Source organism: Oncorhynchus keta, chromosome 1 (genome assembly GCF_023373465.1).
Source record: "Oncorhynchus keta strain PuntledgeMale-10-30-2019 chromosome 1, Oket_V2, whole genome shotgun sequence".
NCBI classification, from domain to species: Eukaryota; Metazoa; Chordata; class Actinopteri; order Salmoniformes; family Salmonidae; genus Oncorhynchus; species Oncorhynchus keta.
Genome location: NC_068421.1, coordinates 34,689,001 through 34,715,798, shown reverse-complemented (window position 1 = coordinate 34,715,798; position 26,798 = coordinate 34,689,001). Strand labels below are relative to the sequence as shown.

At 41.7% G+C, this 26,798-nt stretch overlaps 1 protein-coding gene across 10 annotated transcripts in view; it reads right to left on the bottom strand.

The window, feature by feature from the left end:
• Positions 1–25,822, bottom strand: part of phldb1b (pleckstrin homology-like domain, family B, member 1b) — a 109,086-nt gene extending 83,264 nt beyond the window's left edge. For 3 of the 10 annotated variants that reach the window (XM_035766784.2, XM_035766841.2, XM_052522909.1), the window contains exon 1: positions 25,526–25,821. In XM_035766784.2, coding sequence (XP_035622677.1) covers positions 25,526–25,552 — 27 coding nt within the window. In that variant the 5' untranslated portion in view covers positions 25,553–25,821. Of the gene's footprint in view, positions 1–8,734; positions 8,998–13,136; positions 13,257–13,705; positions 13,952–25,525 lie in introns of those variants that run through there. The other 7 variants (XM_035766532.2, XM_052522875.1, XM_035766728.2 and 4 more) reach the window with 6 other exon arrangements.
• Positions 25,823–26,798: the final 976 nt, after the last annotated feature.

Sequence of the window (26,798 nt, the reverse complement as noted above, 5' to 3'; positions counted from 1 at the left end):
AGAATTGTGGAATTTGGGAATTTCTTCCCTATTTTCTTCCCCTAGTCAAGACAGAGAAACTCATAAACATCAGCTGTAGTGTAGAACAAACTTCCTCGACACAACAACAAGATATTACCTCCGTAGACATCCTATGGTAGCTTATGTAAAAGTATAATCTCACTACTGTCCAAACATACCATTTGGAGGTTTCATCATGCATATGAAAACACATGGGACAATATTATCCACAGATTATCAAACCACGGGCATGAATTTCCAATGAAGAGACGCTTTGTACGCTTCCGAAATGCAGATGCGTCGGAAATAAATAGCAATTAAAATAGAAATGAATAGTCTTGTATGGAGTAAGGTAATGATTGGCTGCATGTTTCTTCCTACCCAGAGGATTACTCAACACTGGCATTAGAACTGAGATGGGCTGGAGAGAGAAAGAGAGACAAAAAAGACACACACACACAAATACCCTGGTGTCGCTGAACAATCCATCAATTCTCTTACAAATGCCATATCTGCTCACATGACAGATTTACTATAGCATCCTACTCCTTTTAGTTTATGGTTCTTGTCATGAAATATTCACTGTCTCCATAAAATGTAAGCACTCTCTCCCTGAGACCTGATGCGTTTCTCACCCGGAGATGTTTCACTCTGAGAAAACATCTCTGCAATCATCCATTCTGATATTCACACTAGCATACTACCTAGAATGAAGCAATGTATTGGGCACATATTCTAGCTAAGTGGTATGTTAGTATGGACATTGGAACGTAGCCTACATGTCAGGGAACAGGTTAGAGAGGGGAGGACAGTAGTTCTAGTAGTAGGCACCATGTACAGCCTACTATAGGAAACCAAGTGGCTGCACATAAATACTTGGCATTTCAGGGAACATATATCTATGGCGACAATTGTACTCAGCAATGTCCCTTGGCGCTTCACAACTGGATGTGGCTGGAGCCAAACAGCACCTTCTGTTTTTAGAGTGAGGCCACAGAAATGTAGCAAACTACCATGGGAAGAGTTTCAGCATGTATCTTTTAGGCAGCCTTTACCAGATACCTTAAATCAGATGGTATAAAGAAGATTCATGCTACTTGCGCGATATCCACAATGCAAGGATATGCCTACAACAATACAATTCAAGAAGGCAAAGGTTAAAAATGTCGTCCCCCATGAATGATGCAGCGCCCTCCGTGGGCCAATCAGTGATCTCTATGGCAAGATGAATCATTTGCCAAAGTTTTGTCTGAGATATCGAGTGGGTTAGCCAGACTCATATCCCTGAGCATGTGTGCCAAATTTCATGCCTCCGAGTCAAACAGATCAAGAGATATAAACGTCTGCCTGTTATAGCTCCACTGTGGGGTCGATATGAATGTTCTTGCATATGTTGAGTCTTGACATTGTTTGCAACATGTGTACCAATTGTGGTTACAATACGAATATACTTGACTGGTTTATATGCATTTATGCGCCATACCACGCCCATGTGAATGTTTATTGGTCAATAGCGGGGTTAGGGGCATGACCTTTAAAAGTTTGCAGTTTCAATCGCCATCTGGCCAATCAGTGTATTTTTGTAAACGCCAGATCTTTATGGCAAGACGCATCATTCACCCAAGTTTAGTCAAAGTCAGGCCAGTGCTGTCTGACATATTGCGTGTGATGAACATACGCACTTACTAACACGTGGAGACAGAGCCACAGGCCCCTCCCCAATTTCATTGTGTGGGACAGTTAAGAAGTTGCAATAGTCTACGTACCGAGGGGCTAGGGTCAGTCTGTTATATCCAGTGTAATTCTTCTGTCTTATCTGGTGTCCTGTGTGGATCTGAGTATGCTCCCAAAAATTATTTCTCTCTCCCTCCCCTCCCAGATGGATCTGAGCCCTAGGACCATGCCTCAGGACTACCTGGCCTGCTGATTCCTGGCTGAACCCAGTCCACCTGGTCGTGCTCCAATTTCAATTGTTCTGCCTGTGGCTATGGCGAAGTCGGTTCCTCTCCTTGTTCGGGTGGTGTTCGGCGGTCGACATCACCGGTCTTCTAGCCATCGCCGATCCATTTTTCATGTTCCATTTGTTTTGTCTTGTTTTCACACTCACCTGGTTTCAATTCCCAAATTACAGGTTGTATATGTTCCCTCTGTTTCCCCCATGTCCTTGTCGGGAATTGTTTATTGTAAGTACCTGTGCATTGTGTACCAAGGGTACAATAACCAAGGGTAAAAAATAACCATACATTTAACAATAAACATAGAGTAGAGGACATGTGCAGGTTGATTGGTCTGTCAGACACGGTCCCTCATCTTATGGCAGGCAGTAATGTAGTGTGCTGCCAACCCACAGCTCTCTGCGTTCATCCCCAACAGGATGGGTAGCCTACTCTCATCAGAGAGGTCTTTGAAACCTTGAATAAGGGTTTCAAATTTGGGGAAATGACAGTCTCTAATTGTTTTATATTTTTGACATTTTATAAGGAAAATGCAGCTCTGTCTCAGGTTCTGCTACTGTGCAGTGGTTGCACAGCCTTTCCTCTACAGGGAGCCAGGTTTTCCTGTGTCTACCCTTCTGTTACGGATAATTTCCTCCTCTTCGTCTGAAATGCAGCGTGGTTATCTTCATACATCTTTAATAAAGATAATGACGAACACTACAAAAACGTACTGTGAAAACCCGAAACAGCCCTATCTGGTGCAAACAAACACAGAGACAGGAACAATCACCCACAAAACACTCAAAGAATATGGCTGCCTAAATATGGTTCCCAATCAGAGACTGATTGAGAACCACTCCAGGCAACCAAAGACCTTTCAAGACAACTCTACTAAACCACAATCCCATACCTTACAAAAAAACCCTAGACAAAACACACCACATAAATAACCCATGTCACACCCTGGCCTGACCAAAATAATAAAGAAAACACAAAATACTAAGACCAGGGCGTGACACCTTCTCAATGGTAAGGCTGTTCTCACTGAGCTTGTACTTGGTCAGGGTTATTCTAAGGTTTTGATCAGTAACCATGCGCAAATAGTTTGCCATGGTGGACTGTCAAATTAGGGCCAGATAGCACTGCATTTAGCTTGTGTTTCCCAATAAGCAATGTATTTTTGTTTTGATTGTATTGTAATTTGTTTAATTCTGATTGATTGGATGTTCTGGTCCTGGGGCTTCAGTGTGTTAGAAGAACACGTTTGTGAACTCAGGACCAGCTGGATGAGGGGACTTTTTCTTTGCTCAGCTCTTGGCATTGCAGGGTTTGGTAATGATATGAGAGGGGGTCACTGTATTTTAGATGTTTCCAAAACTTAATTGCTCTTTTTTGAGTTTTTATTATTAGTGGATATTGGCCTAATTCTGCCCTGCATGCATTGTTTGTAGTTTTCCTCTGGACATGTAGGATAATCTTACAGAACTCTGCATGTAGGGTTTCAATGTGGTGTTTGTCCTATTTGGTGAAATCTTGTTTTGCAAGTGGAATCCACACCTCACTGCCATAAAGTGCAATTGGTTCAATTTGAATTAGTTTTTTTAATGGCGTAGAATGCCCTTCGTGCTTTCTCTCTATTCATTCACTGTCTCATCAATCTGAGCCTCATTAAGGTGTCCAGTTGAGCTTATTTTTTATTTTATTTTCTTATATTTTTAAACCTAAGTAATTGTAGTGTGTGCAGTACTCTATATATTTTGTACCAAATGAGAACTTTGGTCTAATTCCCTGAGATCTGAATCTTCTCTGGAAAATCATTATTTTAGTCTTTTTGTGGTTTACTGACAGCGCCCAGGTCTGACAGTACTGCTCTAGCAGGTCCAGGCTCTGCTGTAGGCCATGTGCTGTTGGTGACAGCAGGCATAGGTCATCTGCGAAAAGTACGCATTTAACCTCTGAATTGTGGAGACTAACACCATGGGCTAAGGATTTTTCTAGAATAGTGGCCAATTCGTTGAAGTAAATATTGAAGAGTACAGGGCTCAGATTGCAACCCTGGCGAAGACCCCACCCCTGGTTAAAGAATTATGTTATTTTCTTGACAATTTTAATACGCACATATTGCCAGTATACTTTGATTTAATTGTTGTTGTCATATGTTTTACCCCCTACACCACTTTCAATAACCCTGTAGAACAATCCGTTATGCCAAATATAATCAAATGCTATTTGGAAGTCGATAAAGTAAGCGCATATTTTGGTATTATTTTGGTAGACATGTTTATCTATCAGGGTGTGTAAGGTGTAATATGAGTTGTGCGATGTTTTGGTATAAATCCAATTTGGCTTTTACTCAAGACATGTGCTTATTAATTAAGGAAGTTTAGAACCCTTACATTTATAATACTACAGAAAACCTTCCCCAGGTTACTGTTCACACAAATGCCTCTAATTGTTAGGGTCAAATTTGTCTCCGTTGTTAAAGATTGGGGCTATGAGTCCTTGATTCCAGATGTCAGGGAAATGACCTACACGCACGATCAAATTAAACAGTTTTAATATAACCAATACAATTTTTGCACTGGTGAGTTTGAGCATCTCATTTAGGGATGCCATCAGGTCTGCATGCTTTTTTTTAAATTTGAGGGACTGAAGTTTCTTATAGAGCTCCTGGTCAGTAATTGGGGAGTCCAATGGATTTCTATTGTCCTTTATGGCTTTTTCTAATCCATTAAACTTCTCATGAATTTTGCATTGTTCTGCATTTGTGTCAATTTGAACGGTGTTGTAGAGTGTTTTAAAATGGGTTGTCCATATGTCACCATGTTGTATTGCTAATTCCTCTTGTTTCGCTTTATTACATTTTGTTCCAATTTTGCCAGAAGTTGTGTTTATGTTTATGGACTCCTCAATTAGTGTCAGCTGCTTGCTGTTGTACTGTGCTTTTTTTGGTTCTGAGTATACATTTATAGAGTTTTAAAGTCTCACAGTAATGAAGGCGTAATTCACCATTATTTGGGTCTCTGTGCTTTTGGTTGGATGGTGTTCTATGTTTTTTCCTTAGAATTTTACAATCTGCATCAAACCAGGTCTTTTTTTGTTTAGTTTTTTATCAATTTCAATTGTGCTTCTTTTGCCGTTTGCCTGAATATATAGTTGATGTTTTTTACTGCTAGATTGATGCCTTCTTTACTGTGAGTGAATGTGGTATCCAGAAAGTTATCTAAGAGTGTCTGGATATTTTGGTTACAGGTTGCTTACTGGTATTCTTCTGTGCTGTTTTGGGCCCATCTGTATGAATGTCTGATGTTGTACAGCTTACTGGGCTGTGAATGTGTGATTGTTTCCACGTCTGTTCTTTTGAGGATCTACATAAATTGGCTGTGATCAGACAGAGGTGACAGTCAATGAGCTGAGAGAGAAAGGGTCAATGTCTGTAATCATATAGTCTACTGTACTGTGGCCAAGAGGTGAGCAGTAGGTGAATCTCCCCAAAGAGTCCCCTTGTAACCTACCATTGACAAAGTACAAACCCAGGCTTCTACAGAGCTGCAACAGATCCCTTCCGTTTTTGCAAAACGCAGCCTCATATGATGTAAAATGCATCATACCGGTTGTTTTCCTTTAATGCAAATAGTTTCATTGATAATCACAAAATCTGATTGTCATTGTTTCCATCTGGGTCATGTTCAGTAGGACACACAGTTTTCATTGGACAAACTCAGGTAAGTACCTCTCCATTTCAAAACGTCAAAACATTTGTACCTGGGACAGGCAGGAGGGGTATATGTCCTAATATGTACACCGTACAGGAGGCTAAACAGTGAGCAGCATCAAAGGCTTCCCTCCCTACTCTTCTTCTCTTTAACACCAGTGAGATATATGACTGTTTATTATAGGCCACATAGAACAAAGGGAATCTGCAATAGGCAGGGTACAATGACAGTCAGGGTCAGTGGTTGAGGTTGGTCAGTCTAACCTAGTAACAAAGAGAATGAGAAACAGTACATTTAATTTGTCTAAACTGAGATGATCTACTTAACTAGATAACTGGCCCCACAAGTTTGGATTTATTTAGAATTTTCACAATTTATTGTAAAAACCATTCAAAGCTTTGAAATCATAACAGAAATCTAAGAATAGATTCATGAACAGCATTGGTAAATGGGATACAACCAATGGATGTGGCCTTTCAGACAGAATAAAAGGTTTCCACTTTTGTTTTTGCATATGACTAAGAGCGTTGTCTTTGGCCATTTATTATGTGAGCCAATGCACAGTATTTAACTCAAGTTATGGGTGACATGTATAGCTTAAACTGGCCAGTATGATGGTACTTTCTCATAAAATTATCCATATAACATAAGCAAAAGCACCTATGAAAAGTTATTGTCTGATTTTAAAATAAGGTTGAAGAAGATAGGACCTGAGAAAGTCAATAGATGGACGTGTTGTGTGAACTGTGAACCATATAAGAAAGACAGAGTGACAGCGAGAGGAAAAAGATGACAAACAAAGACGGACAGCTAGAAGAGGTTAACCACAACATTTCTGAGTGTCACTATATGTGGACATCCTGTGTGGCCGACAGAGGAAGCATTTCCTGTAGGGCCGAGGCCAAGGCCAGGGTCCGATAGTGGCCTCTGTCACTTTCATATAAGGAACAGAAGGATGTAAGGGACAGCACAAGGATCTCCGTGTGTAGTTCGGGAAACCCGTCCAAGAGATCAGGATGCAACAGACTAAAATGCAAACGGGACTTTTAACATCTAACAACAGATGCAGATGTTTTAAACATTAAATTAGAGATTTGATATGTACAATGATCTCTCAACTAAATGATCACTTACGCTCCTGATGCCGAGTTATATGTTACAAGTGCAACTATTTCTGATTTACAAATGAATCATTCAGTAGGAATAATAGGAGTGTCAAACCAATCGACAACATGTTCCGCAAGCAGCAAAAATATAAACACGGGTCAAAACGAAGATAAAGCAATGATATCAATATTGACATGCTCTGCATTGCCTGGAAGAGTTTTTGTCATTCCTTCCTCAGCTGATGGTGTGCTCTAAACACACAGGCTCAGGGCCCTGGGCCCAGAGCTATCCGTTCTGGACCCCAGCCACTCTCTGCTGCAGGCTAAACACACCACCTGCTCCACCGTGGGGAACAGCAGAGCTACAGAACACAGGCTCACAGATCATCATACCCTTCGTGAAAGCCGTTGAAGGTATGACGCTTTAATTAATGACAGCATACCTGTGTCATAATGCTTTAGAACTTATTTATACATTTTCAGTTGATTTAAAATGGCCATTAGTCAGTTAATTGTGATCATTATGAGATGATAAGACTGTATAATGGGTCTTACATTCTTATGACAAGCCTCTTCATAATACTTGTTGGTCATTACGATATGGGTGACTACATGCTGTGTGACTGATTCCTCACCACTGCACTGACATCACTGAACAACTCATACCAGCAAATACTGGAACTACAGTGATGTAGCTCAGTGGATAGAAGAGGAACGCTATAATTATTGGATTAACGTTTCCATACAAAAATATGTCCTTCACATGCAGAACACAAAGCGCTATCTAATACATGCAGGACCAGCAAGGCAAGCTTGACTAAAACTAAACCCCTGGCTTAGATGCCAGGTCAACCGTTAGGGAGTGAGTCATTCTTTCTCCAGCTCCGATATTTCCTTACTGCCATTAGGAGATAGGGCAGGGGGAGTTTGAGAGTTAGAGTGGTACCATGGTACTCCAAATGCGGGTCATTGCTCAAAAGTTCCATTGACTTTGGATGTTTGTTTCTCAAAGACACAGAGCTCTACAGGAATTCCTGTGCTGGTCGGCACAAAAAGCTATTTTCAATGTCCATAGTCCCCCAGAGGAGAGAAGGAATGGACTAGGCTACTGGACCGTCCTCCACTCCACTGGGTTACAGGGCCCAGCCGTCCCACACTGTTCCCCCACCACACATGCTGATACAGACAGCACATGGCCAGGGAAACCACCAGGGAATTATTGGACAATGTGTGTGAGAACAGAGCTGACCGACAGCCTTTGGGAAACAGATATCCTAGCCTCATGATGTAAAGAGCGAATAATCGAGAAAGATAGAGTGAGGGGAAACCATGTTGATTAGTAGACATATCTGGTCTCCAAATGTAACATTTCTACTTTCCATTTCCACAGTCCATCTGTTATTGTAAAAAAAAATGTTTTTTAATTAATTATTTTTTAAAGCTTTTTTATTTTTCTCCCCAATTTTGGTCTTGTCTCATCGCTGCAACTCCCCAACGGGCTCGGGAGGCAAAGGTAGAGTCGTGCATTCTCCGAACCATGACCCGCCAAACTGCGCTTCTTAACACCAGCCAGCTTAACCCAGAGGCCAGCCGCACCAATGGGTCAGAGGTAACATTGTTCAAGTGGCAGAGATCCACCTGCAAGCACCCGGCCCGCCATGCACAAACTCTCCCCTAACCCGGACAACGCTGGGCCAATTGTGCGCTGCCCTATGGGACTCCCAATCACAGCCGGTTGTGAAACAGCCTGGGATCGAACTCAGATCTGTAATGACGCCTCTAGCACTGTGATGCAGTGCCTTAGACCACTGCACCACTCGGGAGGCCCCCAACTGTTTTTGTTATACAATGAGAAATAATATGACAATCAGTTACACTATGTCTTACAACATGCCAACTATGAATCTCACTAAAGAATCCAACTCATTTATCCAACTGTACATTTCCATGTTTACAGCTCTATGCTCCCTCTTACCTTTGGTACAACCTGGATTTTAGTATGGAGCTTTCACGCCAGGAGTACTCTGACCCCAATGTTAGCTGGACAGAGATAAGGCTCCATCTCTCAGGTCAGTGTCCTCAGCTGGTCAGTGGGCAGAAACAACAGTGCCATGGCTTTCTGGATCCTCAGAACAGGCTGTCCCAGGACTTGCTCAGTGTACACAGAGTTCCTCCTTCTTCAACTGAAAATCCTCCAAATGGAAACAACAGCAGGCAAATGCAGCACTTCTCTCTCACTCTCTCTCTCTCTAAGTGAGTGAAAAGTCTGTAACTCCATACCAGCCAGGTGACGTTTGGCTGGAGTCACAACTGCTGCCAAACTCTTTGGACTGACGTATTGGTCTATTCATTAATCTTGCAGTCCCTCTTTAAGAAATAAAAACAGACAAAGAGGAGCGGCGAGCCAGGAATTTGAATGTGGTGTTGCCAGAATAAGCTGAGTAACAAGTACACAAGGCCCTGTGTGTCAGTGCAACAAAACAGCAGTCACCCTCCCTCCTTTTTGGAGTTGAAAGGCAGCCCTTTCACACAATATGCTGCTTGTCAAGTGTCACAGACCCACCCTGCCCTCTCTCCCTTTGACTCTCACTTTGTCCTCCTCCTCATCAAGTGGCAAATGTCAGTCAGTTACAAGAGAGAGGTCTTAAACAAATTAGTTCAGAAACCCAGTCTGGTCTAGAAAGGAAAAGTGGAAAAGTGTTGGCTGTTGTTGTTGCTAAGGACAGCACTATGAGAAGACGGAGTAACAAGGAAGAGGTGGAAGCAGGGTGGGGGGAGGAAACGACAGTGTGGGATATATCCCTTTGAGTAATGGAAACTGCTCCTCTGGATGGACGGACAGCCATCCTCTTCTCCCCCTCCACGACATTCAAGAATCTCCTTCCCAAAACAACTCTATTTCTGTAAGGTTGTTCTTTTCCCTTCTCAGTGAAGCATGTGTTCTTGAACGTAGCCCTGTTTCTTTGTGTTCTGGAACGTAGCCCTGTCTTTCATTTTTGTTCATTGATTTCACCTGTGTTTGTTTCTCACCTGGTCTCATCAGCTCCCTATTTAGTTCAGTTCTTTCTGTTTGTATGTTTGTGCGGTATTGTTTGTTTTTGACTGCCTATCTGTGTTTGACTATTACCTGCCTGCGACCACGATTCCTGCCTTCTGCGAAGGCTTAATAGACATCTGCCGTGCTCTGCGGGTGAATCTACTCCTTTTTCTCCTACTCATTGCAATTTTGAATTGTTCATGTTCAGACAACATGCAGAGTGAAATCACAGATTCCGACCTGGTGAATATGAATTAAAAGCCTGCAATATATCATAGTACTCTAGCTCTTGTTTTGGACAAGCATCTTGTGTTCATATGTAGTCAAATGATGTGGCCTATAATGAGACATTTTCCAGACAAATAGCCAGAGAGAGAGAGTGGTTTCCTTGGACAAAGTGAAAACAGGTTCAATGTTCAACTGTGTTAAATGTTACCAGTGACTTACATGATGACATCTCGTTTGGACCACCAACCATGTGTTACCGTGACAACATATCTGGAAAACACCCCAACGATCATTCTGGCGTGTTCTCAGATATTGCACCAGTAATAATGATGATCAGCTAATGTTGGGTTTAAACTACCACCAAAGAAATCTATGAATGCTAATATGGTTAGCAGACACTTTTATCTAAAGCAACTTATATAACTGTCAATTTTGACAGTGTGTGTATATCTGGACCAAGAAGGAATGGAACCCACAACCCTGGTGTTGCTAGCCCCATCCTCTACCCCTCTGAGCCATTGGAACCACCAATTTGAAGATATCATTATGAAGACTTATGATCAGCTCACTTCCCAAGTCCTTGCAAACAGGAAATAACTGACTATGAAATAGAAAAAAGATTTTAAAGGATGATTCAGTCTGACACTGATTATGTCTTTGTTTTGGATGAAGGACTTGCCTCGGGGTGAGGAAAAAAAGACCAAGACTGAGGAAAGGAAATCACATGAGGAAAGACCTTCATCCAGTCTGCAGTATCTATAAAGATATATATCGCCTGGTAGTGTGTGAAGCTCAGATGTTGCAGCTGTTGGAAAGGCCTGAAGTCCCCGGAACACACAGCTGTTTATAACAACAACACTATCCCACAGACAGGTATCCTCACAGCTTGGAAAACTCCTCATTAGATAAAAGGAAGACAAATCTACTATACTGAACAAAAATATAAACGCAACGTGTAAAGTGTTGGTCCCATGTGCAGTTATTTCACACAACACAATGCCACAGATTTTTTGAGGGAGTATGGAATCAGTATGCTGACTTCAGGAATGTCCACCAGAACTGTTGCTAGACTTTAATGTTAATTTCTCTACCATAAGTTGTTTCAGAGAATTTGGCAGTACGTCCAACCGGCTTCACATCCACAGTCCACGCGGAACCACGCCAGCTCAAGACCTCCACATCTGGCTCCTTCAACTGCGTGGTGGTCTGAGACCAGCCACCGGACAGCTGATAAAACTGTGGGTTTGCACAACCAAATCATTTCTGCACAAACTGTCAGAAACCGTCTCAGCGAAGCTCACCTGCGTGCTCGTCATCCTCACCAGGGTCTTGACTTGAATGCAGTTCGGTGGCATAACTGACTTCAGTGAGCAAATCGATGGCCCCTCGCACGCTGGAGAAGTGTGCTCTTCATGGTTGATGAATCCCGGTTTCAACTGTACTGGGCAGATGGCAGACAGCGTGTACAGCGTAGTGTGGGCGAGCGGTTCGCTGATGTCAATGTTGTGAACATGTTGTGAACAGAGTGCCCCATGGTGGAGTTATTGTATGGGCAGGCATAATCTACAGACAATGGACACAATTGCATTTTATCAATGACAATTTGAATGCAGAGAGATATCGTGACGAGATCCTGAGGCCCATTGTTGTGCCATTCATCCGCTGCCATCACCTCATGTTTCAACATGATAATTCACAGCCCCATGTCGCAAGGATCTGGACACAATTCCTGGAAGCTGAAAATGTTCTTCCATGGCCTGCATACTCACCAGACGTGTCACTCACTGAGCATGTTTGGGATGCTCTGGATCGACGTGTACGACAGTGTGTTCCAGTTCCCGCCAATATACAGCAACTTCGTACAGCCATTGAAGAGGAGTGGGAAGACGTTCCACAGCCCACAATCAACAGCCTGATCAACTCTATGCGAAGGAGATGTGTTGCGCTGCATGAGGCAAATGGGGTCACACCAGATACTGACTGTTTTTTAAATCCATGCCTCTGCTTTTTTTTTTTATGGTATCTATGACCAATAGATGCATATCTGTATTCCCAGTCATGTGAAATCCATAGATTAGGGGCTAATGAATTTATTTCAATTGACTGTAACTCAGTCAAATCTTTGTAAAATGATGCATGTTGTGTTTATATTTTTGTTCAGTGTATATGACAGCTAGTGCTCTGTTGTATACAATATATAAGATATATCTGTCAAAAATAACATTTCATCTTGTTTATATACTTCCCATTTCATGTTTATTTAAGAGACTGAGGAAAGACATGGAAGTAAGGAGGAGAAAGTGTGTTACTGTGTTAGAAGGGCATTGGCCAGATTTGACCTCACACCAGCATACATATGCCCTGAAGCAAGCGTCATTAACCGCTTGAGCACACCAGAGTAGACCACTTATTTCTGTTCTGTCAATACTGTGCATTTCTCTAATGGTGTAAAGGGGACCGTGCATCTTATTAGACCATTATGTAGTGTCAAAAAGGTTATTCCCAGGAAACTCTGAGTGTATGATCCCATTCAAGGTAGCCAGCAGCAGTAATTAACAGGCCGGTGCACAGTACCCACATTAGAAGTGGGACTGGTGGAACAACACAGTAACATTTGACACAGTACAGAGGACACACTGAAAGACTGGCTGGGTGATTACAACATGGCCCTGATTTCTGTGAGAACAGAACAGAACAAGCTTTCATAACAAAGGAGTTATTATTGCAGTTTAAGTCCGTTTCTAGGGAACATTTCTCTCTGCTAGGCCCCCAAAAGGTGTCTGACCCACTGCAAAACCACTCTCTCACTCCCTCCCTCTCTATTTCTCTCAATAGCATCCACTGTTTAAGGAGTGGGAAGAAGCAGGGACTAAACGTGGCAATGACTGTTGCCTCTGTAACGGGTCTGTGCCTGCCCTCTCTCTCTCTCTCCCACTGTCTCTATCCCCTGTCTCCCTTTCTCTCTCCATCTCCCTCTATCCTCCTCTCCTTCTCCCCACTCTGAAAAGAGAAGCTGCAAAGAGACTATGAGAGAACAGTTAGAAGAGGCAGAGGTACACAGACATGATCATTGTCTGTTGGTCTCCATCGTAGCCAGCTAGAAAAGCATTACCTAGTTAATCTGCCCTGTAGATCTCAGCTTCCAGTGTGCAGACTCAGGGGAGGACAAACCAGGCTTGTATTGTGTCTGTCTGGGGCTCTGATAAACCAAGGCCAGTCAGAGGACCCACTCCTGGAGGTTGGCATTGACACAAACAACAAGATGGGGTCCAAATAAGGAATAATGATATCCAACCAAGAGTGACTATACAAATTCCCCCACGATCTCTATGAATTATAACATTTTGTTATAGATTTAGTTAAGTTTGTTTAAACCCTTTACAATTCAACAATAAAGTATCCCAAGATAAACAAGCATATGATCCACTAATTTGTTCATTCATGATTCTCTTTATTTTAAACCAGCAACAGCAAATAAAGAATAAACTATATTGAATAACATGCCAATAGATCAACTCTCGTCAAGAGACCTTTAGAACAATGACAGATCTACACATGCAGCCAACACAAAGTGAGTAATGTGTCTCATCTAGAGTCTTTCAGACAACGCTACTCTCCCAGCTGATTGTCAGTCTGAAAAAGTAAACCCTTCTAAAAAAGCATAATGGAAGTTTACTTCACCTGAGGGTACGTTTCCAGCAACAACAAGAGAAAAACGGCAGGACTGAGCGCAAACACAGCTTGTCACAAAGAGGGCACCACTGTCAGTCTTCTTCACGTACAGCAAAACCCAAATAAAAAAGCCTGGATGGAATCCAAAAGGGGGAGAGCGAGAGGTGCAGCAGGAGTTTTTTTTTGTGGCCAGTCGCTCCGATGTTTGAGAGGCTCTCCCTGTCCTAAACACACTCTCTCACATCACACTGTCATGGCAAAAAGAGTGACAAAGCAATGTGTCCTGTGCTATGCTCTGCTGACATGGTCTGTCCCCCCCCCCCCTCTATCTCTCATTCTCCCTCCCTCAGTTTTCCTGTGCTGTCAACCACTCCTAGCAGGACACAACGCAGTCATTCTTCTTGCTAAAGAAATCCTTACTTGTTCTCACAAAGCAGAAACAGAAACAAGTTCACCTTGAGTCACTGGCATATTTTGGAGGAGGTTGAAACTATTATAACCATTAGATAGATGCATGCACTCTTCACTGAAACAGCCCCAAAGACGCATCCAATTAGTTATTTTAACCTACTGTGTACCTGCATTTTAATACCAGATACCTCACTTCTTCAACATAAAATAAAGAACTATATTTATTCCTTAAACTTTTATATTGGAAACTCTATATTTTTTGCAGCTAATATAGATTGACTGAGTCAAATATGGGCAAGCGGCCAGGTGTCACTCAGAAAAACAGTAAGTGGTGAAAACAACATAAAATATAACAACTAGTTGGGGCAGTTATTAATCACATGTCTATTATTGTCAAAGTGAACATAAACTGCCTTTTGTAGATGCGCAGAGCCTCGGACTCAGCTGTCATAATTGGTTCAAGCTGTCATGGCTGACCTAACCAGTGATGCTGCTGATGGTCAGCCTGGCTCTAACACAGACAGACACAGACACAGACACAGACACAAACACCCAAACAACATAGCCACAAATATAGCTCCTATAGCCTCATAAAAAGCCTGGCTCTAACACAGACAGAATACAAACACCCAAACAACATAGCCACAAATATAGCTCCTATAGCCTCAGAAAAAGCACACAATTTTCCTGATAAAAAAAATATACATTACTGTTTTACATTACTGCGCTGTTCTTTGAAGAGATTAGTACGCAGCGTTGTACGAGATCTTCAGTTTCTTGGCAATTTCTCACATGGAATAGCCTTAATTTCTCACATGGAATAGCCTTAATTTCTCACATGGAATAGCCTTAATTTCTCACATGGAATAGCCTTCAATTTTCACATGGAATAGCCTTCAATTCTCACATGGAATAGCCTTCAATTCTCACATGGAATAGCCTTAATTTCTCACATGGAATAGCCTTAATTTCTCACATGGAATAGCCTTCAATTTTCACATGGAATAGCCTTCAATTCTCACATGGAATAGCCTTCAATTCTCACATGGAATAGCCTTAATTTCTCACATGGAATAGCCTTACTTTTTCACATGGAATAGCCTTAATTTCTCAGAACAAGAATAGACTAACGAGTTTCAAAAGAAAGTGCTTTGTTTCTGGCCATTTTGAGTCTGCAATCAAACCCACAAATGCTGATGCTCCAGATGCTCAATTGGTCTAAAGAAGGCCAGTTTCATTGCATCTTTAATCAGAATAACAGTTTTCAGCTGTGCTAACATAATTGCAAAAGGGTTTTCTAATGATCAATTAGCCTTTTAAAATGATAAACTTGGATTAGCTAACACGACGTGCCATTGGAACACAGGAGTGATGGTGGCTGATAATGTGCCTCTGTACGCCTATGTAGATATTCCATTAAAAATCTGCCGTTTCCAGCTACAATAGTCATTTACAACATTAACAATGTCTACACTGTATTTCTGATCAATTTCATGTTATTTTAATGGACAAAAAATGTGATTTTCTTTAAAAAACAAGGACATTTCTAAGTGACCCCAAACTTTTGAACGGTAGTGTATATATACAGTACCAGTCAAAAGTTTGGAGACACATTCTCATTCAAGGGGTTTTCTTTATTTGACTATTTTCTACAATGTCTAATAATAGTGAAGACATCAAAACTAGGAAATAACACATATGGCATCATGTAGTAACCAAAAAGTGATAAACAAATCAAAATATATTTTATATTTGAGATTCTTCAAAGTTGCCACCCTTTGCATTGATGACAGCTTTGCACACTTTGCACACTTGGCATTCTCTCATCCAGCTTCATGAGGTAGTCACCTGGAATGCATTTCAGTTAACAAATGTGCCTTGTTAAAAGTTCATTTGTGGAATTTCTTTCATTATTAATGCGTTTGAGCCAATCAGTTTTGTTGTGACAGGGTCACATATGGTATACAGTGGTATACAGAAGATAGCTCAATTTGGTAAAAGACCAAGTCCATATTATGGCAAGAACAGCTCACATAAGCAAAGAGAAACTATATTAAGTTATTAAGTTAAGTCAATCAGGAAAATGTCAATAACTTTGCAAGTTTCTTCAAGTGCAGTCGCAAAAAAACATCAAGCGCTATGATGAAACTGGCTCTCATGAGGACCGCCACAGGAAAAGAAGACCCAGAGTTACCTCTGCTGCAGAGGATAAGTTTATTAGAGTTACCAGCCTCAGAAATTGCAGCCCAAATAAATGCTTCATGGAGTTCAAGTAACAGACACATCTCAACATCAACTGTTCAGAGGAGACTGTGTGAATCAGGCCTTCATGGCCGAATTGCTGCAAAGAAACCACTACTAAAGGACACCAATAAGAAGAGACTTGCTTGGGCCAAGAAACACGACCAATGGACATTAGACCAGTGAAAGTATTTGTGAGACGCAGAGTAGGTGAACGGATGATCTCTACATGTGTGGTTCCCACCATGAAACATGGAGGAGGAGGTGTGGTGGAATGTGGATACTTTGCTGGTCATTTTGCCGCGATACGCCATCCCATCTGGTTTGAGGTTAGTGGAAATATCATTTGTTTTTCAACAGGACAATGACCCAACACACTTCCAGGCTGTGTAAGGGCTATTTGACCTAGGAGAGTGATGGAGTACTGCATCAAATGACCTGGCCAACACAATCACCCAACCTCAACCCAATTGAGATGGTTTGGGATGAGTTGGACGACAGAGTGAAGGAAAAGCAGCCAACAAGTTCTCAGCATATGTGGGAATTCCTCCAAGACTGTTGGAAAAGCATTCCAGGTGAAGCTGGTTGAGAGAATGCAAAGAGTGTGCAAAGCTGTCATCAAGGGTGACAACTTTGAAGAATCTAAAATCTATTTTGATTTGTTTAACACTTTTTGGTTTCTACATTATTCTGTATGTGTTATTTCACAGTGTTGATGTCTTCATTATTATTTGACAATGTAGAAAATAGTACAAATAAAGAAAACCCCTTGAATGAGTAGCTGTGTCCAAAATGTTTACTGGTACGGTATATATTGAGATGGACATGAAAGAGAAATTCAATGAAAGATGGAAAAGCATCAAAAAAGTCCTTTCAAACATGGAGAAGTAATTTAAGATGGAGAGAACTATTTGCCTACAGAGTTAGCTGTGGATTGGAAAGCAGCAGCACTCTTTCATCAACCTTGCGTGGTCTGTACTTCGCTAAGTCTAAACCGTCTATTTACATGTAATTACTCTCCCCACAGAGATAGGCTTGCACAAAGCCACATTCTCCCCCAAACCACTGTGTGTGTGTGTGTGTGTGTGTGTGTGTGTGTGTGTGTGTGTGTGTGTGTGTGTGTGTGTGTGTGTGTGTGTGTGTGTGTGTGTGTGTGTGTGTGTGTGTGTGTGTGTGTGTGTGTGTGTGTGTGTGTGTGTGTGTGTGTGTGTGTGTGTAAATGATGAGGAATTATTTTGAGCTTGAACTAGGGAATGAACACCTGCACATGTATTGTAGGTATGGCATACAGTACCTGTATCAAAAAGATTCATAATAAATGCTACTCTGCCCATGTACATTACACAGATATTAGACTTGAGATGAGAAAATAAGGTGTACCTCATTATCTCTTTAACCCCAATTAATGATTGTTGTATTGACCAATACTGTCTGAGTTCCTCTCCTCATCCCAGTGGTTGTATTGACCAATATTGTCTGAGTACCTCTCCTCATCCAGGTGGTTGTATTGACCAATACTGTCTGAGTTCCTCTCCTCATCCAGGTGGTTGTATTGACCAATACTGTCTGAGTTCCTCTCCTCATCCAGGTGGTTGTATTGACCAATACTGTCTGAGTTCCTCTCCTCATCCAGGTGGTTGTATTGACCAATACTGTCTGAGTTCCTCTCCTCGTTCAGGTGGTTGTATTGACCAATATTGTCTGAGTACGTCTCCTCATCCAGGTGATGGTATTGACCAATATTGTCTGAGTACCTCTCCTCATCCAGGTGGTTGTATTGACCAATACTGTCTGAGTTCCTCTCCTCATCCAGGTAGTTGTATTGACCAATACTGTCCGAGTTCCTCTCCTCATTCAGGTGGTTGCAACAGAGTGCTTTCTCTACATCCACATCCATGACTATTCTATTGATCGCATAAAGGATCTTCAGATACATGGAGCAGGCCTTTGCCTAGAAGCTGCTTAAATACAAGCCCCTTGTGGCTCGCTTGGACAGCCTTGGTGTAGGTGCAAGCTGGTGACGCTGATATTCATCAGTCTCGGCCACATCCACATGCTTGCAGTGGATGGCCTCCAGATTGAGGGCCTGACGAAAACTAGGACAAAGCAATTGGCTAGATTCTGCTCTGTTCCAGCTGTCGTGGGCACCCCAGCTGTTTGGGGAAGGAGGTGCTTTTTGTTCCATGCATACAGATGAAGTATTTAACTTGTATTTAGCCTTGGTTTCTCAAATGATTGCCTCGCCTGGTTCACCAACTACTTCTCTGATAGAGTTCAGTGTGTCAAATCGGAGGGTCTGCTGTCCGAACCTCTGTCAGTCTCTATGGGGGTGCCACAGGGTTCAATTCTTGGACCGACTCTCTTCTCTGTATACATCAATGAGGTCGCTCTTGCTGCTGGTGAGTCCCTGATCCACCTCTACGCAGACGACACCATTCTGTATACTTCCGGCCCTTCTTTGGACACTGTGTTAACAACCCTCCAGGCAAGCTTCAATGCCATACAACTCTCCTTCCGTGGCCTCCAATTGCTCTTAAATACAAGTAAAACTAAATGCATGCTCTTCAACCGATCGCTACCTGCACCTACCCGCCTGTCCAACATCACTACTCTGGACGGCTCTGACTTAGAATACGTGGACAACTACAAATACGTAGGTGTCTGGTTAGACTGTAAACTCTCCTTCCAGACCCATATCAAACATCTCCAATCCAAAGTTAAATCTAGAATTGGCTTCCTATTTCGCAACAAAGCATCCTTCACTCATGCTGCCAAACATACCCTTGTAAAACTGACCATCCTACCAATCCTCGACTTCGGTGATGTCATTTACAAAATAGCCTCCAATACCCTACTCAACAAATTGGATACAGTCTATCACAGTGCAATCCGTTTTGTCACCAAAGCCCCATATACTACCCACCATTGCGACCTGTACGCTCTCGTTGGCTGGCCCTCGCTTCATACTCGTCGCCAAACCCACTGGCTCCATGTCATCTACAAGACCCTGCTAGGTAAAGTCCCCCCTTATCTCAGCTCGCTGGTCACCATAGCATCTCCCACCTGTAGCACACGCTCCAGCAGGTATATCTCTCTAGTCACCCCCAAAACAAATTCATTCTTTGGCCGCCTATCCTTCCAGTTCTCTGCTGCCAATGACTGGAACGAACTACAAAAATCTCTGAAACTGGAAACACTTATCTCCCTCACTAGCTTTAAGCACCAACTGTCAGAGCATCTTACAGATTACTGCACCTGTACATAGCCCACCTATAATTTAGCCCAAACAAATACCTCTTTCCCAAATGTATTTAATTTATTTATTTATTTTGCTCCTTTGCACCCCATTATTTTTATTTCTACTTTGCACATTCTTCCATTGCAAAACTACCATTCCAGTGTTTTACTTGCTATATTGTATTTACTTTGCCACCATGGCCTTTTTTGCCTTTACCTCCCTTCTCACCTAATTTGCTCACATTGTATGTATTATTGACTGTATTATTATATTATATTATTGACTGTATGTTTGTTTTACTCCATGTGTAACTCTGTGTCGTTGTATCTGTCGAACTGCTTTGCTTTATCTTGGCCAGGTCGCAATTGTAAATGAGAACTTGTTCTCAACTTGCCTACCTGGTTAAATAAAGGTGAAATAAAAAAATAAAATAAAAAAGTGTGTGTGTGGGTGTATTTTGAGCATGAACTAGGGAGAATGAACATCTCCGAATGTATTGTAGGTATGTCACACATGATCTTCACTTACTCCAGACCATGTCCCTGTAAATACCCTATAAATACACATAAAGATCTCAGGAGCCCCTATTAAATATACCCTTTATTAACATCCCACTATTGATCTGCATACTGCAAACACATAGGTTGCAGGATAAATTGCACCCTAATCAAGTGCACTATGTAGGGAATAGGGTTTAATTTGGGATGTAGCCCATACAGTACACTGTTAAACTAAATGAAGACACAACAGGCTGTGTCAGTAGAAAGCTTGCCTCTGCTTTCCTTTCATTTTAAATGAATAGCATATTTCGCCTACCCCCCTCCTACTCAATTCCTATTGGCTGTTAGGAGCATGTATGAATGGCCCAGGGCCTAATTTGAAATAAACCTTCATTACAGACGTCAAAGGGATTGATAGGCACTGACTTGATCCTTTGAGCTGGTTTCGGCGTCTCAATCGGTGAACAAAACAACCTATTCCAGGTCTGGAACAGTACTGTAGTCAGGTCTGGAAATTCATGGAGTGATTTCAGACTACAATAGAGTAGGAATTCAGAGATTCCAAGGAAATGGGTCACCGTTTCTCCAGAAGTACAAGTCGATTATTCAATATTTCTACTAGCTGCAGGCTAAATGTGTAAAATGTTACTATTCTGAAGCCACATATCCTTTCTCGTTTGTTACTTAGTATTTTCTACATTAATATCAGCATAAAGTAAGAACTCAAGATGACCATGTGAATAGGTAAATCACTGTTAGTAGATGACTCTCCATTTTAATAGTGTTATGCTGGAATATGACAACAGACCACATTGAGTAGTGTTGCCGTGAGGGATTTAAACAACCAGCAAAACTCACTATCCCTTCATGTTTTCTCCCATTCTAGTTCACACTCTGCAACAGACTGCTGAACAGCTGGAAATGACCAAGAATCAGTTGGATATTCTATCTAATCAACATGAGGGCTGTATGTACTGTATGAAGCATATCAGAGTAGGAGTTGTGATCTAGGATCAGGTCCCTCCTGTCTATGAAATCTTATTCATTATGATCTAAAAGGCAAAACTGATCCTACATTCGCACTCATACTCTGAGATTCCTGATTCATATGGCCGCAGAACCATACAGAGATATACAGAAGTGCTCTGAATATGATGCAACAAGATTGCCACCCAGTGGGAGTTTAGTGTAAAACAGTGACAGTTTCAAATTAGAGGTGGAAATCCTAAACAGGTATAAAACATGGGCTATAATATGATTAACTAAATCAAGAAACCTAAATATATTCAGATAATGGAGGTACAATACACAATTCATTCCACTTGTCTCTGTGAAATGATTGAATCTCAAAAAAAATGTTGACAGAAATAACAAATACTTTAAAGAAAACAGTGGTTTTGTTTTAAGATTCAAATAGCAGTTTCACTATATACCTTTGTATACCATGCGCTGCTTTAGGAAATGAAAAACAAATAGGATTGCTAGGCCTCCGTAAAATAACATGTGAGTGTTACGATAAGGAAGACCCTAACAAAATCAGGCTGACAGTCTGTTTGGGAGTGGGTCTCTCACGCACAACAGCACCACTACGGTTTGAAGCATCATGGGAAGGAAATGCCACATACTCTAATAGAATGCATCCAATTTCCTCTTCCCTCTGTCTCTTCCTCTCTGTCTCTTCCTCTCTGCCTCTCTCTCGCTTTCTCTCTCTCTCTCTGTCTCTTCCTCTCTGTCTCTCTCCATCTCTCCATCTCTGCCTCTCTCTCACTTTCTCCTTTCTCTCTCACTCTGTCTCTTCCTCTCTGTCTCTCTCCATCTCTGCCTCTCTCTCACTTTCTCCTTTCTCTCTCTCTCTGTCTCTTCCTCTCTGTCTCTCTCCATCTCTGCCTCTCTCTCACTTTCTCCTTTCACTCTCTCTCTGTCTCTTCCTCTCTGTCTCTCTCTCACTTTCTCCTTTCTCTCTCTCTCTGTCTCTATCTATCTCTGTCTCCTCCTCTCTGTCTCTCTCCATCTCTGCCTCTCTCTCACTTTCTCATTTCTCTCTCTCTCTCTGTCTCTTCCTCTCTGTCTCTCTCCATCTCTCCATCTCTGCCTCTCTTCTCGCTTTCTCTCTCTCTATCTATCTCTGTTTCCCTCTAGCTCTCTCTCTATCTCTGTCTCTGTCGCCCCCTCTTGCTCGCTCTCTCTCTCTCTCACACACGCACACAGACGCTCTCTTTTTGTCTCTCCCAGACATATATTCTCTCTCATGGCCCAAGCCAGTGGCGACCCATCATTCAGGGTAGGTGGGGCAGAGACACACCTGTTTTGAGACCCATATTTATATATATAAAAAAAAATATATATATATATATATATATATATATATGGTACCAGTCAAAAGTTTGGACACAGCTATAGTACTCGTTCCAGGGTATTTCTTTATTTTTACTATTTTCTAAACTATGAAATAACACATATGGAATCGTGTAGTAATGAAAAAAGTGTTGAACAAATCAAAATATATTTTATATTCTTCAAAGTGAAAAAGAAAAAAAAGAATTTCACCTTTATTTAACCAGGTAGGCTAGTTGAGAACACCTCTATTTAACCAGGTAGGCTAGTTGAGAACACCTTTATTTAACCAGGTAGGCTAGTTGAGAACACCTCTATTTAACCAGGTAGGCGAGTTGAGAACACCTCTATTTAACCAGGTAGGCTAGTTGAGAACACCTCTATTTAACCAGGTAGGCTAGTTGAGAACACCTTTATTTAACCAGGTAGGCTAGTTGAGAACACCTCTATTTAACCAGGTAGGCTAGTTGAGAACACCTTTATTTAACCAGGTAGGCTAGTTGAGAACACCTCTATTTAACCAGGTAGGCTAGTTGAGAACAAGTTCTCATTTACAATTGCGACCTGGCCAAGATAAAGCAAAGCAGTTCAACACATACAACAACACAGAGTTACACATGGAGTAAAACAAACATACAGTCAATAATACAGTAGAAAAAAATCTATATACAGTGTGTGCAAATGAGGTAAGATAAGAGAGGTAAGGCAATAATTAGGCCATGGTGGCGAAGTCATTTTGGCAGATAATTTTAAAAGGAGAGGGTCCAGATTGTCTAGCCCGGGTGATTTGTAGGGGTCCAGATTTTGCAGCTCTTTCAGGACATCAGCTATCTGGATTTGGGTGAAGGAGAAATGGTGAGGCTTGGGCGAGTTGCTGTGGAGGGTGCAGGGCAGTTGACTGGGGTAAGGGTATCCAGGTGGAAAGCATGGACAGACGTAGAAAAATGCTTATTGAAATTCTCAATTATAGTGGATTTATCGGTGGTGACAGTGTTTCCTATCCTTAGTGCAGTGGGCAGCTGGGAGGAGGTGTTCTTATTCTCCATGGACTTTACAGTGTCCCGGAACTTCTTTGAGTTTGTGCTACAGGATGCAAATTTCTGTTTGAAAAAGCTAGCCTTAGCTTTCCTAACTGCCTGTGTATATTGGTTCCTAACTTCCCTGAAAAGTTGCATATCACTGGGGCTATTCGATGGAATTGGAAACAAATAGGATTGCTTGGCCTCCGTAAAATTCTGCTAATGCAGAACGCCACAGGATGTTTTTGTGCTGGTGAAGGGCAGGCAGGTCTGGGGTGAACCAAAGGCTATATATTTTCCTGGTTCAACATTTTTTGAATGGAGCATGCTTATTTAAGATGGTGAGGAAGGCACTTTTAAAGCATAACCAGGCATCCTCTACTGACTGGATGAGGTCAATATCATTCCAGGATACCCCGGCCAGGTCGATTAGAAAGGCCTGCTCGCTGAAATCTTTTAGGGAGCATTTGACAATGATGAAGGGTGGTTGTTGGACAGCAGACCCATTACGGATGCAGGCAATGAGGCAGTGATCGCTGAGATCTTGTTTGAAAACAGCAGAGGTGTATTTGAAGGGCAGGTTGGTTAGGATGATATCCATGAGGGTGCCCGTGTAACCAGCCTTTGCCTTGATGACAGTTTGCACACTCTTGGCATTCTCTCAACCAGCTTCAGGAGGTAGTTACCTGGAATGCATTTCAGTTAACAGGTATGCCTTGTTAAAAGTGGCAGACTTGAAGGGACAGAACTGGCATCCTGGATGACGTGAGAATGATCAAAAATAGGAAGTTCCTTCTCAGGAAAAAAGAGCTCAATACTGTTTGTATTTGTTCACATTATCCTGATTTGCCTAAATCAAGAGAACAACACTGAAAAGTGAGTGGTCTGCCAACCTGACACTAAAGACTACTGAGCAGAAGTACTGACAGAGTACACCATGTATACAGTATATACAGTGGCAAATGTATTTTAGTAGGCCTAATTAATTGACACATTACAGTGTAGTGCTTCTCTGGACGTCCATGAAATGCCAGAGATTTGATGTCTTTATCAGATTAGTCCAACTGTTCAGAGTAGAAAGGATACTGACAGTCTTATGATGATATTCTACTACACCATTAAACTCCTACTCAAAGGTAACTAGATTGCCCGTTGTTGACACTCAACCCCAAGCCCTAACCCAGGCAACCTCCAACCAGGTTGTGTTATCTTTCCCAGGAAGAGAAGCCTGGTGGCATAATTATCGCCTGGGTGTAACCACATGGGCCACAACAGCCGGCCTCCTTTGAACTGCAGCCCTAAGGTCAATATCCACCGCCTGTGAATAAGTGGCCTTAATCATCTCTGATCTACTGAGTAAATACAACATTCCATCTCCTATGTGAGTATTTGATAGGATTAATCAAGAGGGTGGATAACCGTATAATGGTCTGTCAGAGCATGGGCAATTACAGTTTAAGATGGCCAAACATGTGACACAGGTGACATGGACACTACACAACTGTTGAATGTTGAATTTCAAATATAGAGTTTAGAAATACAATTTACGTTTTCTAGTACTTAACACGTGACAAATATTGTTGGAAGTTTTTACAGTGCTTATAAAGAGGTTATAAAACAACAAATACAAATAAAGTATTCAGGTTTACATTAGTTTTAAGTTACTAAGCTTGACGTAAAAATAAAATACAGATTTAGCAAATACGTAATAAAGCAATAACATAGCTAGAACCATGCGTCATACTAGGACCATGTATTTTGGTCAATCATGTCACATGACCTGGATTTGAACCTTTATTTTAAGCCTTTTCCAGAAATAAGAATTAGACCAAATATGAAAGCAATTGTTTAAGGATGGTGCTAGACCATGTGACATAAAAAGAAAAGGGGACAGTTTAATAAAAAAGCTTGAAATAAATGTTCACATTTATTTACATTTAACCTTTATTAACTAGGCAAGTCAGTTAAGAACAAATTCTTATTTACAATGACAGCCTACCCCGGCCAAACCCGGACGACGCTATGCTAATTGTGCACCGTGCACATGCACTGACTAAAACAACAACTTCAGAGAATAGTGGCTTACCTTGAAGCGGACCATCTTCAGCATCATCCTCGAGTCCAGGTGAAGAGGCTGCTTCTTACATGCAACAGATTCTCAGCAGGTCCAGAAGCACTTCCAGTTCTACCTCCACTGTGCACAGTTTAAACTGTGCTCACCAAACCATGCAGTAATCACACCACAAATACCAATGTCTTAAACACTGTCCTGATGTTAGTTCTGACAGAATGAATCCTGAAATCAGACTCTCTAACAACATACCAATGATAATGGTGTTCTGTTGAGTCTATTGTCTGTGGCCTGCTCTCCCCACTGCCTCTCTCTCCTTTGAGACCCTTTACAAAGCCTGGCTCAGTGCTTATCTGCCTGTTCATTCATTTGCAAAAAAAAAGACACACCCTCTTTTATCACTGGAAGAGCTGCTATTAGCACCCTCCCCCTATCCCTCCTTCCCCTTATTTTTCCACGGTTGCCCATCTGTTTGAATGACCACAAAGGATTTGCCTGTCCCCGTGTCAACAACCATTACCATCTACATTTGTTTTATTTAATATCTTCCTCTCTGTGGCTTCTAATGTCATCGCCCAGTCTTTTTGCATCCATGTTTTCCATGATCCAATCCCCTACAAACTTGCCCAGCCGACTCTCATCCTTTCAGCTGCTCCTCACTCCTAGTAATCAAGGAAGAAATCAGGTCAGCCCTGAACTAATCCAACGCATGCTTATTCTGTCACGTTCTGACCATCGTTCGTATGTGTTTTCCTTGTTTTAGTGTTGGCCAGGACGTGAGCTGGGTAGGCATTCTATGTTGTGTGTCTGGTTTGTCTATTTCTATGTTTGGCCTGATATGGTTCTTAATCAGAGGCAGGTGTTAGTCATTGTCTCTGATTGGGAACCATATTTAGGTAGCCTGTTTTGTATTGGGTTTTGTGGGTGATTGTTCCTGTCTCTGTGTTTGCACCAGATAGGACTGTTTAGGTTTTCACTTTTTCTTGTTTTGTTTAGTCTGTTCATGTAGAGTGTCTTTATAAATTAAACATGAATAACCACCACGCTGCATTTTGGTCTGCCTCTCTTTCACCAGAAGAAAACCCTTACATATTCATTCATGCCTTCTTATTTATTGCACTATCCTGCTCCCTAAATCAAGGGTTAAATATGTGTTACTGACCCCCTCCCCCTCTTGAAAAATCACTTTATGAAAATAAATAGATTTATGTTATCCAGATTTGACCAGAAACAATCCCACAACAGATCATCCTTGCTGGCCCTTGGAGATGGTCATTGGTTGTGTGAC